A 12,843-nucleotide genomic window follows, 5' to 3' on the forward strand; every position below is an offset into this window, starting at 1 on the left:
TGATCACTCTATTTAAAATTGCAATCCACCTATGCCCCGAGTTCCCACTCCCCTTACCCTCCTCTATTTTTCCTTTCTGCACCATACCTTATAAGTACATCTTTATTACTATAGATCTGTTACTTATTGTCTGACTTCCCTCCCACCCCACCCTCTACCTTTCCTTACTAGAAGACAGGCCCCACAATGGAGGAATCTTTGTCTTTTTTATTCTTCAACCCAAGTACCTAGAACACCAGCAGTCAGGAGCAATAAATGTTTAAAGAGTGAATGAATGCCTTCTCTCGCCTCTCTACCATCTCCCCAAATAGACTTCCTCCACTTCATTAGCTTTATTTGTGCCAATTGTCTCTCATCTGCCTCTGTGCTGCAGACCCTCTCCTGAGCTCCAGCTACCCACCTCAGTCACTTGGATGTCTCACAGTTGGGTCCAGAACTCACACACATATTCTCCACAGTGCAGTTAAATTCATACTTTGAAATTCAAATCCAATCATGTCACACCCCTGCTAAAAATCCTTCTATTGCTTCCCATTACTCTTAGGATAAAGACTAAAATTCTTTCATTCTCTGCATAACCTGGTTCCAACACATCTCCACTGATCTACAATCCTCCCTTGACTCATGCCAGTTGTCCTGGCCTTTCAACTCTTCAAAAGTACCACATTCCCTATGACCTAGAGCTTCACTTCGCTAATTCCACACTCAGCTTTAACACTGCTCTTCCTAGAAAGCCTTTCCAGACACCGTAGATGGGGTCTTCCTATCTTAGACCCCCGTATTGTATAAAGGTACACAGTACACCTCTTCATAACATTCAGTAGAGTGACTAATGACTCACTGAGTCCCTGTTTTCTCCATAGAGTTCCAGGCTCCATGGAGTTCCAGGATTCATGAGGGCAGGGTTCATGTCTGTCATCTTCCCCACTGTACCCCCAGTGCCTAGGGCAGTACTTGGGATAGAGCAGGTATTCATGAGGGCAGGGTTCATGCCTGTCATCTTCCCCACTAAACCCCCAGTGCCTAGGGCAGTACTTGGGATAGAGCAGGTATTCATGAGGGCAGGGTTCATGCCTGTCATCTTCCCCACTGTACCCCCAGTGCCTAGGGCAGTACTTGGGATAGAGCAGGTATTTAGTAAATGGTTACTAAATAAATGAAGAGACTGATGTGGCTACAGCTGAAGTACACTATTCTTTCTGTCTCCACTCCCACATTCCTGAATCTTTCTCCTTGATGTCTCCAAATCAACATGATAGGAAGAGGAAATTGGAAGATGAAGAGAGGCCCTATGCCCTGAACACCCAATTCCATGCCTAGGAAGTCTGCCCTATTCAGCTAGCCCAGGAAAAGTTTATTTTATCCCAGGGGGCAAAAGAGGAGAGTCATGGAATGATGTGATGGAAATAATGCTGGGTTTACAGTAAGAAATGTAGGGTTTAGGCCACACAGTGGCTCATGCCTGTAATCCTAGCACTTTGGGAGGCTGAGGCGGGTGGATCACAAGGTCAGGAGATCGTGACCATCCTGGCCAACATGGTGAAACCCCATCTCTACTAAAAATACAAAAATTAGCCGCGCATGGTGGCAGGCGCCTGTAATCCCACCTACTTGGGAGGCTGAGGAAGGAGAACCTCTTGAACCCAGGAGGCAGAGGTTGCAGTGAGCGGAGATCGTGTCACTGCACTCCAGTCTGGTGACAGAGCAAGCCTCCATCTAAAAAAAAAAGAAAAGAAGAAAAAAAAAAGAAATGTAGGGTTTAAAATTCCAGCTCAGCATCTTGAGAGCTGTGTAGTTTTAGATGTGTCTCAGCCTCACTCCTTTCATCTGTAAAGTGTGGATACTAATCCCCATTTCACAGGCTTGCTGTATTAAATGTAATACTGTGCATGAAAGTGGTTCCTAAGCTCTAAAGCCTAGAACACACAAATGTTAATTAATATTGATAATGATAACCTAGGAGTAATTACAATGGAACAGCCAAATGTAATTTGAGACTTGACTAATGGGACTTAATTTACTCTATACATAATAAATAATTGAGAAATAATTCCTGAATGGAGGCACATGGAAACTGCAAAAACAAAATATAATACTACATAATGATTTATAGAAACAAGATTTTACAGCATATTCTCTAGTCCCCTCCAGCATTCCTCCTGGAAACGACCTTACCTTGGGACCCAGGGAACTGCAGAGGATGCATTTGGTGAAGCTTTGCCCAGGTTCCAGACTTCCCAGAAGTGCAGCCCTCTCCTGCCCCAGAAGGCAGACTGTTTTCCATGCCTCCACAGCACGATGTAAGGGCAGCAAACAGCAGGCGCTCAGCAATGCCAGTACATAGCAAGCACTCAGCAATACCAAGCTGGCTCCCCTCCATGGATCTTCGGGTCCATGTTGGCCAAAAAGTCTTGGTTCCCATGCTTACATCAGCATGTAAAAATTCAGGACAAAGTCTCTAACCTCTCATTATGTCCATTACACCTACAAGGGCATGAAGGTACAGCCCGTTATCAGAAACAAAGTCTGGCTTTTAGCAGGTTAGGCCTAACTAGAGTTCAGAGGAATATACAAAGCATTTCTTCATTTTCCCCATGGAGTCCCTTATCAGTTCCCACTCAGATGAGCACTGGAAAATAACCTTCCCTCTCTGCCTCCCCACCTCGTATGTCCTATCCTACCAACTGCCCCCATTAGCATTTGAGTTTCACCTGGAAGGGGCAGCATAAGTTCACTAGGGTTGTGTGTGAATCTAGAGGAGGCTATAGGTCCTTCTGGTCATTTGGAGCAGCACATCTCCAAAACAGCCATCTCTTTTTGCTAATATTGACTACTTTGATAGCATCCTTGTGTCACATCAAACCCCCGGCCTGGTAAGATGGAACAATATAATTATGCATCCCTCCACTGCTCATACCTGAATGTTTCTTCTCCTATACTTTATTTTGAATTCATCCTGTCTTGCAAAGATGCTGATAAATATCCTGCAGGAGCTGGATTTTATGAAAAAAAAAAAATTTAAGATGCTGCTAAATAAATTAACTGCCAGGCTGACACAGATTGTATCAAAGTGGAAACTGTGCCTCTGTGCCAATGGATGACTGGATCCCAGTGTAACACAAACAAAGTAAGAACAAAGCTGAACAGTTGTTCTGAACTTACAAACTTAAACAAGCTGGAAACCAAGATTCAGGAGGCCATCTGACCTATGACTCACCCTGCTTTCCCATTTCCAGTGGGAGCAGGGAGAGCTGCCTGGGGGAGGCTGCCCTGGCTGACTCGCCCTCGCAGTGTCCATCTCCTCTTCCCCCAAATGGTACACAGGCCATGAAATAGTGATGCCAGCAGTCTGCCTACCATAGGCACGTGGGCAAGGGTTCTCAGGAAGACAGCAAACAACCTCAACATTCTCCAAATTCAATCCTTAATCCCACCATTAGCTTCCTAAATGGCCACGTGCAAGTTGGGTAGTCTCTAAAATGTAGGTAGGATATTTGTGATATGCTCCACATGGGACATTGTCAAATACATTATTATTGTTCATAGGTTTCAGGTAATTATTTTTAAAAATGAATTTGTCTTTATATTGTGACCATAATATATAATCATGTAGAAAAACAACACATACTCATTATAGAAAATTTGAAAATACAAAGAAAGAAAACCCAAAGTGCCTGTAACTCTATGATCTAAAGGTAACTACTATTAGCACCAGGCATTGGCCAGCTGCCGTGGCTCATGCCTGTAATCCCAGCACTCCAGGAGGCTGAGGTGGGAGGATCACTTGAAGCCAGGAGTTCAAGACCAGCATGGGCAACAAAGCGAGACCCCCAACTCTCTAAAAAATTTTTTTAATTTGCCAGGTGTGATGCCCACCATGGTACCAGCTACTCAGGTGGCTAAGGGAGGAGGATCCTTTGAGCTCAGGAGGTTAAGGCTACAGTGAGCCATGATCACACCACTGCACTCCAACCTGTATAATATAATAAGATCTTGTGTCTTAAAAATACATAAATAAATAAGTAAGTAAAATTTCAAAAAATAGGCATTTTGTTAATTTTATTTTATTGTTTTAGAGACAGAGCCTTGCACTGTCACCCAGGCTGGAGTGCAGTGACATGATCATAGCATACTGCAGCCTTGACCTCCCAGGCTCAATCAATCCTCACACCTCAGCTTCCCAAGTAGCTCAAACTACAGGCATGTGTCACCAGACCTGGCTAATTTTTTGTACTTTTTATAGAGACGGGGGTCCTGCCATGTTGCCCACTCTGGTCTTGAACTCCTGGCCTCAAGCAATCCTCTTACCTCAGCCTCCCAAAGTGCTGGAATTATAGGCATGAGCCACTGCACCCAGCCCAGGATTTTCCTTTAACTCTTATGTGTGTGTACGTATACAGATATAGATCCAGCTATTCAGATATACTTTAAAAGAAGTATTATTATTGTATAGATATAGATATATGTATATGCATATACATATATAATTTTGATACTTTTATATTTGTAATTGACACATAATTATATATTTATTGGGTACATAGTACTGTTTTGATGCATCTAATGTATAGTGATCAGATCAGGGTAATTAGGATATCCATCATCTCAAATATATTTTTTTACAAACTCTATATATGTGTCCTGTTTTTATTGCCTAACATTGTACCCAAGCCAATTTTCCATGACTTTAAAAGTCTTTTTAGAAACTACTTTGCATAAAATTCTGCATAAGATTCCATCGTAGGGTTTTAGTAAAATCATGTTGTGCTATAAATACAGAGTGGAGTAACTGGTAGCAAAGTGTTCATCAAACAGCCTGATATGAGCACACATCAGCCCCCATTTTAGGATCTGCTGCCTTAGTGACACCCATAGGCAAAGTTCACAATTTTATTCAACAGCCGTTTCACTGGTGCTTTTGTGAAGTGAAGAAAATAAAGTTTCCTGCAGTAAGAAACAGTATTTTCTCTCTTTCTGGAATTAAAAAATTACCTCAGTGGCTCACACAACTCCTTGAACAGACAGGTGATAAATGCGGTTATTACAATGTCAGTAGGGCACAGGATTGACAGCAGGCTAGAGCCCCTGTGATGCCTCCCTCAGCAGTACAAGCCCCTGGTATGCAAGATCTGTGCAGGGTTCATCTTCATGTCCCCCGAAGCACCTGTCCCCACACACTTTGCATGTACACACAGTGAGCACTCATGCTTATCAAGTTTTTTCAGCCCTGTCTTAGTCTGTTTGGGCTGTGACATTGTCGGATATTTGTACCCGCCAAATCTCAGGTTGAAATGTAATCCCCAATGTTGGAGGCGGGCCTGGTGGGAGGTGACTGGGTCATGGGGCTGGAGCCCTCATGAATGGCTTAGTGCTTCCTTGTGATAGTGAGTGAGTTCTCATGAGACCTGGTCATTTAGAAGTGTGTGGCCCCCTCCCCGCCTCTCTCTTGCTCCTTCTTTCACCATGTTATGTGTAGGCTCATGCCTTGCCTTCCGCCATAATTGGAAGCTTCTAGAGGCCTCCCCAGAAGCAGAAGCCATTGCTATGCTTCCTGTACAGCCTGCAGAACCATGGGCCAGTTAAACCCGTTATAAATTACCCAGTCTCAGGTGTTTCTTTGTAGCAATGAAAGAATGACCAAATACAGGCTGCTATAACAAAATGCCTTAGACTAGGTAGCTTATAAACAACAAAAATTTATTTCTCAATGGAGATAATTTGCAATACTGAGACCTAAAGCCCTCCAAATACATGCTGCATTGCAAAAAATAAATAAATAAATAAAGTGAATCTGCTCTCCCACCCCCAAAAAAGAAATCTACTTCTCACCATTCCAGAGGCATGAAGTCCAAGATCAGGCACGAGCAGCTCTCGTGTCTGGTTGGAGCTCTCTGCTTCACAGATGGTAATTTGTTGCTGTGTCCTCACATGGCACAAAGCGGGAAAAAGGCTCCCTTCAGTCTTTTACGAGGGCACTAATCCCATTCACGGTTCATTAGTTTGCCCTCGTGGCTTATTCACTTCCCAAAAGACCCAACTTCTTAATACGATCACATTGGGGATTCAGTTTCAAATATGAATTTGGGGGGACAACAACATTCAGACCCTAGAAAGCACCTACTTTTGGCCTGGTTAGCCAGATGCTGAGGAGGAGTTTTGACTTGAAGTTTTGTAGGAGGATAAAATTCATACATTTGTAATAGAAAAAACCAGCAAATGTAACTGTAGTTAAGTGAATCTGCTGTGCTCCCATTCTGGTCTCTGATCTAGAGCACATACATGTGACACAGTGCCCAGCTGAAGGAGAGGATGAGAGAGAACCCCGCAGAGCACACCAGGCATGGTGATATCTTAGTGGTAGCACATAGCTCAGGCAAACCTTTCAACATACCTTCAAGCAGCACAAACTCCATTCTCCAGCATATGGCGGGCCTGTCTAGTGCCTCCTTAGAGCATCTCTGCCTCCTGGCTCCTCTGCCTGGCCAGTTTCTAACTCTTATTCTGTATTTCCTGGATCCTATTCTGATACCCCCATCTCCTCAGCTTTTGGCTCCTTCCATTCTTACTCCCAGGATTCCGTCCTTCCCTAATCTCACTGTTTCACCTCCTTGTGACTCAGACTGAATCTAATACACATCCCTGACCTTTGAACACCACAGATCTTGCTATATTCCATGCTATCCTAGGCTCAAGGGTGACGGCCCACAAAGCTACTGCCTCCACCCCCCATTTCCTGGGTAGAACACACTGCTGTCACATGTGCGTGTAAAGCAGAAAATACTGCCACCATTGTGGCATCCATGCATCAGTGAGCTGGCTCAGCTAGAAATTCCCAAGGACACACCCTGACTGTGGAAGGTCCGATGCTCTTCACTTGGGAGGAGGGGAAAACAAGCTATGTGGACCTGAGCAATGAATTCCTGATATGGACTGCTCCCAAGCCTTGGATGCCAAAGCACGGAAATGAAAGAATATACTCAACTAGGTCTTCCCCTACTGGGTTAATGCCTGCAACTTACGCATTTCAGTAAAAGCCACTCTCCTTTCATTTAGTTAAAAATTGCATGACACCAAATATATGCAAAACACACGGAAGTGTTTATGCATTTCCCATAGCTGGTCGCAATTATAAGATTCTCAGTTAAAAGTTTCAGAAACCCAACTCATGTGATCTCAAGCAAAATATGAGATTTGTGGGGTCTGTGCAACTAAAACATACAGAAGTGTAATTGCCATGAGAGCTTAGATTAGAACATCAAACTTGGTCTCTCTTTTTTTCCTGCCTTGTTTTCATCTTGAATGGCTACATTTAGGCGGATACTTCCTATGGAATGGCAAGAGAACACCCAGTGGCTACAGATTTATATCCTATAGTCTAACAGCATCAGTGCAAAGGGAACTCTTCTCTCCCAGGAGATTCTCAAACGTTCTGGAATCCAATCTCATCGCTTGGGCTCCTGGTCTGAGTCACTTGCCTATCTCTGAATCAACCACTGTGAACAAGGGAAAGGGATAAACCACACAATCTCGGTTGGGAAGACACTGTTTCTCAAAAAGAAAATCAGGAAGCTATTATCATAAGAGGAAGAAATTGATACCTGAAGGCAAAAATAACAAATACACCCAACAACCCACCCCTTGGCTTCTCATTTTCTATACACATCCTTCTTTGCATTTGTTCAATTTCAGCAATATCCCTACCTAACACAATGCAACTATACTGCATACTTCCAAAAACTAAGTCATTCCCTCTACAGTCATAGATAACCCAAAAGTATGCCCCTGTTTTTGCACCCAGCTCCAAGACCAAGATCTCAAGGTCATACAGATTTCTATCAATGTGATCTGTATATAGCAATTCATAGTTTGACACCCTAGAGGCTAAATGATAAATGTAAACCACCCCAACACACTCAGTATATATGACAGAAGAGAAAATAGCAGAATATAATAGAATTTCCCACTTGGAAACGAGAAGGGGAAACAGCCTACTGTGATCACCAGTCCTTTATGTACATCACGGTCTATTGGACAAGAAGAGCAAGGACTCACACTAGCAGGGGACTGAGGTCCTTGACCAGCCGATCTGACAACCCTGGTTCTGCTCTCTCAAAGGGTCCCCTTTGCCAGTCGTCCTCCATTTCCACATCTGAGGTAGGACCCTGGGAGGATCCTTTAGTGACCCATTTCCAGATGGTGCAGATTTGGGAGCAGGGGTTTACCTTGGGTTGACCAGTCAGAGGCCCTTTTTAATCATGCTGGGAGTTTTCTGGCAAAGCAATTCCCTAAGAAGTTTATAACTTAGTACTCTTTCAGTCCATTTGCATCTGGTCATTTCATGGGACATTAGGCAAAGCAAGAGACAGTGTCCTTATCTAGACTCTGGCCTGGGAGTTCTGTTTCTTAGCAGCAGCCTCAGGGCTCCACCCTCCTTCTCAGCTTAATGGCCTCCACTTTATCCTCTGTATCAGTGAAATTCAAACTACAGCCTGGAATGGGGAGGCCCTGCTAATCTGCCTCTTGCCCTGCAGCTCAGGGATAATTATTATTTTAATGAAGCACTGATTTGTACTCTCACAGCCATCTCTTCCTCCATCGTCTATGATTAGAAGACTTTTGTTGACATGTAACACACGTATAGAGAAGTGCAGAAATCACATATCTTACAGCCCACACACATCATCACAAAGTAAGCACCTCTGTGTAACCATCACCAGGTTGAGAAATAGAAGAAAACCAGGACCTCAGAAGCCCCTCTTTTCCCCTTCCTATCACCAACCCTTTCCCCTGTCCTCAAAGGTCTCCATTCACTTGACTTCTAACACCATATATTCATTTTGCCTGGTCTTGAATCTTACATAAATGAGACTCTATGGCATTTCATCATATCAAGCTTCTTTCACTCAAAATTATATCTGCAAGATTCTTTCATGTTGTTGCATGTAGCAATAGTTTGTTCTGTGTATTTACAAAGTGTTCATTGCAAAACTACACCACAACGTATTTACCCACTCTGCTGTTGATGGGTATTTAGGTTTTCTCAATTTGGGACTATTACAAACAATGTTGCTAAGAATTTTTTTTTTTTTTTTTTTTTTTTTTGAGACTGGGTACCTCTCTGTCACCCAGGCTGGAGTGCAGTGGCCCAATCATAGCTCACTATAACCTTGAACTCCTGCACTCAAGCGATCCTCCTGCCTCAGCCTCCCAAGTAGCTAGGACTGCAAGTACACACTACATGCTCTTCTAATTTTATTTTTATTTTTTATTTTTTGTAGAGATGGAGTCTTCCTATGTTGCCCAGGCTGGTCTCAAATTCCTGGCCTCAAACAATACTCCTGCCTCAGGTTCCCCAAAACACGGGGCTTAAGGGCTTGAGCCATGGCGCCAAGCCAGCACATTTTTTGTGTTTTTTCTTACACATATGCACACATAGACCTAGGAGTGGAATTGCTTTGTAGTAAGATATGCATACATTCACCTTGAATAGATAATGCCACACTGTTTTCCAAAGTATGTGGGCCTCTTTATACTCCCACCAGCAGAGGATGAGGGTTCCAACAGTTCCACATATTCATTAACACTGATATGATCAGTTGTTTTTTAGATTTTAGCTGTTCTCCTAGAATGTGTAGTGGGATCTCCTTGCTGTTTCCAGGCGTGTCCCTGATGACAGGTGAGGCTGAGCACTTTTCCTGTTCACTGTCATCTGGATCTCCTCTGTTGTGAAATGCCCTGTCAATCTCTTCCTCTCACTGTTCTATTGAACTGACTGTCCTTTTCTGATTTACTGATTTATTTGCTGGAGTTGTTTGTATATTCCAGATAGGAGCACTTTGCCAGTTAGACACACTGCAATACCTTCTCCCACCTGTGGCTTGGGCTTTCACTCTGCAGTGACAACTTTTGATAACCCCGAGGATGGTTGTCATCTGTCCTGGAGGAGTCAAAATCGGGCTCCAGCTCCTTCCCAATTTTAGTAGTATCTTCTATTCTGTTTCCAGTGTCTCTGTCTTTGCTGGAATGAGCTTCATCATGTAACAGAGAACTCATCTTTTCCAACCCTGCAAAGTACAGTGTTGTCTGGCTCTCAGTTACCAAAAGAGAAAGGACTTCTTTTATCAAAAACACATTTTTCTTCTTTTTTAACTTTCAGATGATAGAAGCTTGTCTTTTTCTCATAGGAACTCACTAAGAACTTCAGGAAGTGGCCTACACATTCCACAGCCTGACAAGTTCTATCAAGTACTTTAATGATCCAGTCTCCAATGGCACATGCTGTGAGTCCTAAGGGAGAACAGGCAACAATTTAACATGCTTTATTGGAGCATAGCAAAGACTGCCAACTTCTTAGCCAGGGATAGGAGACTTTTATTGCCTTCCATTCTACCTTCAATTTGCCAGTCCACATTTTAGGGTCTATTACTTGTAACACTCCATTGCTAGGTACCGATTCCTGTCAGTAATCTTTTGCAACTCAAACTAACTTACATACAAAAGAAAAAAATATGGTGGGGGATGAGGGAAAGATTTATTATGTCATGTAACTGAATCATCTGGCACAGCTGCATACCGGTCTCAAGCAATTTCATTTGGACCAAGTTTCTCACCATCCCTCTGTTCTCCTCTCCTCATCCCTCTACCACCCCTTTGTGTCAGCTTAATTCATTCATCCATTCATTCATTCAGGTAGGTAGGCAGGTAAAATAGCCCCCAACAATTCCAGGCTAGCATGTTATCTTTTCAGACACCCCAGGTCAGGGAGAACTTGTCTTTCCCAAGAGTTCCAACAGAAGTCCTAAATTAAACCTCACGGACCTGGCTCAGATCATGTGCTCACACTGGAATGATGAACACAGAGGCCCCTTCACACCCAAAGAAAACCCAGTGTGCATTTCTGAAGGAGGCACAATGGAGACTGGACAGGTGAAAACAAAAGGTAATCTCGACAGTTATTTACTAATTGAAAGCATCTTAAAACTTGTGACAGAGGGAGGAGCCAAGATGGCCAAATAGGAACAGCTCCAGTCTACAGCTCCCAGCGTGAGCAACGCAGAAGACAGGTGATTTCTGCATTTCCATCTGAGGTACCGGGTTCATCTCACTAGGGAGTGCCAGACAGTGGGCGCAGGTCAGTGGGTGCGCGCACCGTGCGCAAGCCGAAGAAGGGCGAGGCATTGCCTCACTCGGGAAGCGCAAGGGGTCAGGGAGTTCCCTTTCCTAGTCAAAGAAAGGGATGACAGACGGCACCTGGAAAATAGGGTCACTCCCACCCGAATACTGCGCTTTTCCGACGGGCTTAAAAAACGGCGCACCAGGAGATTGTATCCCGCACCCTGGCTCAGAGGGTCCTACGCCCACGGAGTCTCACTGATTGCTAGCACAGCAGTCTGAGATCAAACTGCAAGGCAGCAGCGAGGCTGGGGGAGGGGCGCCCGCCATTGCCCAGGCTTGCTTAGGTAAACAAACCAGCTGGGAAGCTCGAACTGGGTGGAGCCCACCGCAGCTCAAGGAGGCCTGCCTGCCTCTGTAGGCTCCACCTCTGGCAGCAGGGCACAGACAAACAAAAAGACAGCAGTAACCTCTGCAGACTTAAATGTCCCTGTCTGACAGCTTTGAAGAGAGCAGTGGTTCTCCCAGCACGCAGCTGGAGATCTGAGAACGGGCAGACTGCCTCCTCAAGTGGGTCCCTGACCCCTGACCCCCGAGCAGCCTAACTGGGAGGCACCCCCCAGCAGGGGCAGACTGACACCTCACACGGCCGGCCGGGTACTCCAACAGACCTGCAGCTGAGGGTCCTGTCTGTTAGAAGGAAAACTAACAAACAGAAAGGACATCCACCCCAAAAACCCATCTGTACGTCACCATCATCAAAGACCAAAAGTAGATAAAACCACAAAGATGGGGAAAAAACAGAGCAGAAAAACTGGAAACTCTAAAAGCAGAGCGCCTCTCCTCCTCCAAAGGAATGCAGTTCCTCACCAGCAACGGAACAAAGCTGGATAGAGAATGACTTTGACGAGCTGAGAGAAGAAGGCTTCAGACGATCAAATTACTCCGAGCTACGGGAGGATATTCAAACCAAAGGCAAAGAAGTTGAAAACTTTGAAAAAAATTTAGAAGAATGTATAACTAGAATAACCAATACAGAAAAGTGCTTAAAGGAGCTGATGGAGCTGAAAACCAAGGCTCGAGAACTACGTGAAGAATGCAGAAGCCTCAGGAGCCGATGCGATCAAATGGAAGAAAGGGTATCAGCGATGGAAGATGAAATGAATGAAATGAAGCGAGAAGGGAAGTTTAGAGAAAAAAGAATAAAAAGAAACGAGCAAAGCCTCCAAGAAATATGGGACTATGTGAAAAGACCAAATCTACGTCTGATTGGTGTACCTGAAAGTGACGGGGAGAATGGAACCAAGTTGGAAAACACTCTGCAGGATATTATCCAGGAGAACTTCCCCAATCTAGCAAGGCAAGCCAACATTCAGATTCAGGAAATACAGAGAACGCCACAAAGATACTCCTCGAGAAGAGCAACTCCAAGACACATAATTGTCAGATTCACCAAAGTTGAAATGAAGGAAAAAATGTTAAGGGCAGCCAGAGAGAAAGGTCGGGTTACCCACAAAGGGAAGCCCATCAGACTAACAGCAGATCTCTCAGCAGAAACTCTACAAGCCAGAAGAGAGTGGGGGCCAATATTCAACATTCTTAAAGAAAATAATTTTCAACCCGGAATTTCATATCCAGACAAACTAAGCTTCATAAGTGAAGGAGAAATAAAATACTTTACAGACAAGCAAATGCTGAGAGATTTTGTCACCACCAGGCCTGCTCTAAAAG

General features: G+C 44.1%; 1 protein-coding gene across 1 annotated transcript in view; it reads right to left on the minus strand.

Annotated features, from left to right (window-relative positions):
- Window positions 1-2,491: 2,491 nt before the first annotated feature.
- The window catches only part of LOC134759398 (splicing factor, arginine/serine-rich 19-like), a 101,913-nt gene continuing 91,561 nt past the window's right edge, over window positions 2,492-12,843 (minus strand). The window contains exon 4 of the mRNA XM_063723709.1: window positions 2,492-10,287. Coding sequence (XP_063579779.1) covers window positions 10,091-10,287 — 197 coding nt within the window. The 3' untranslated portion in view covers window positions 2,492-10,090. The remainder of the gene's footprint in view (window positions 10,288-12,843) is intronic.

Source organism: Pongo abelii, chromosome 1 (assembly GCF_028885655.2).
Source record: "Pongo abelii isolate AG06213 chromosome 1, NHGRI_mPonAbe1-v2.0_pri, whole genome shotgun sequence".
Lineage (NCBI taxonomy): Eukaryota > Metazoa > Chordata > Mammalia > Primates > Hominidae > Pongo > Pongo abelii.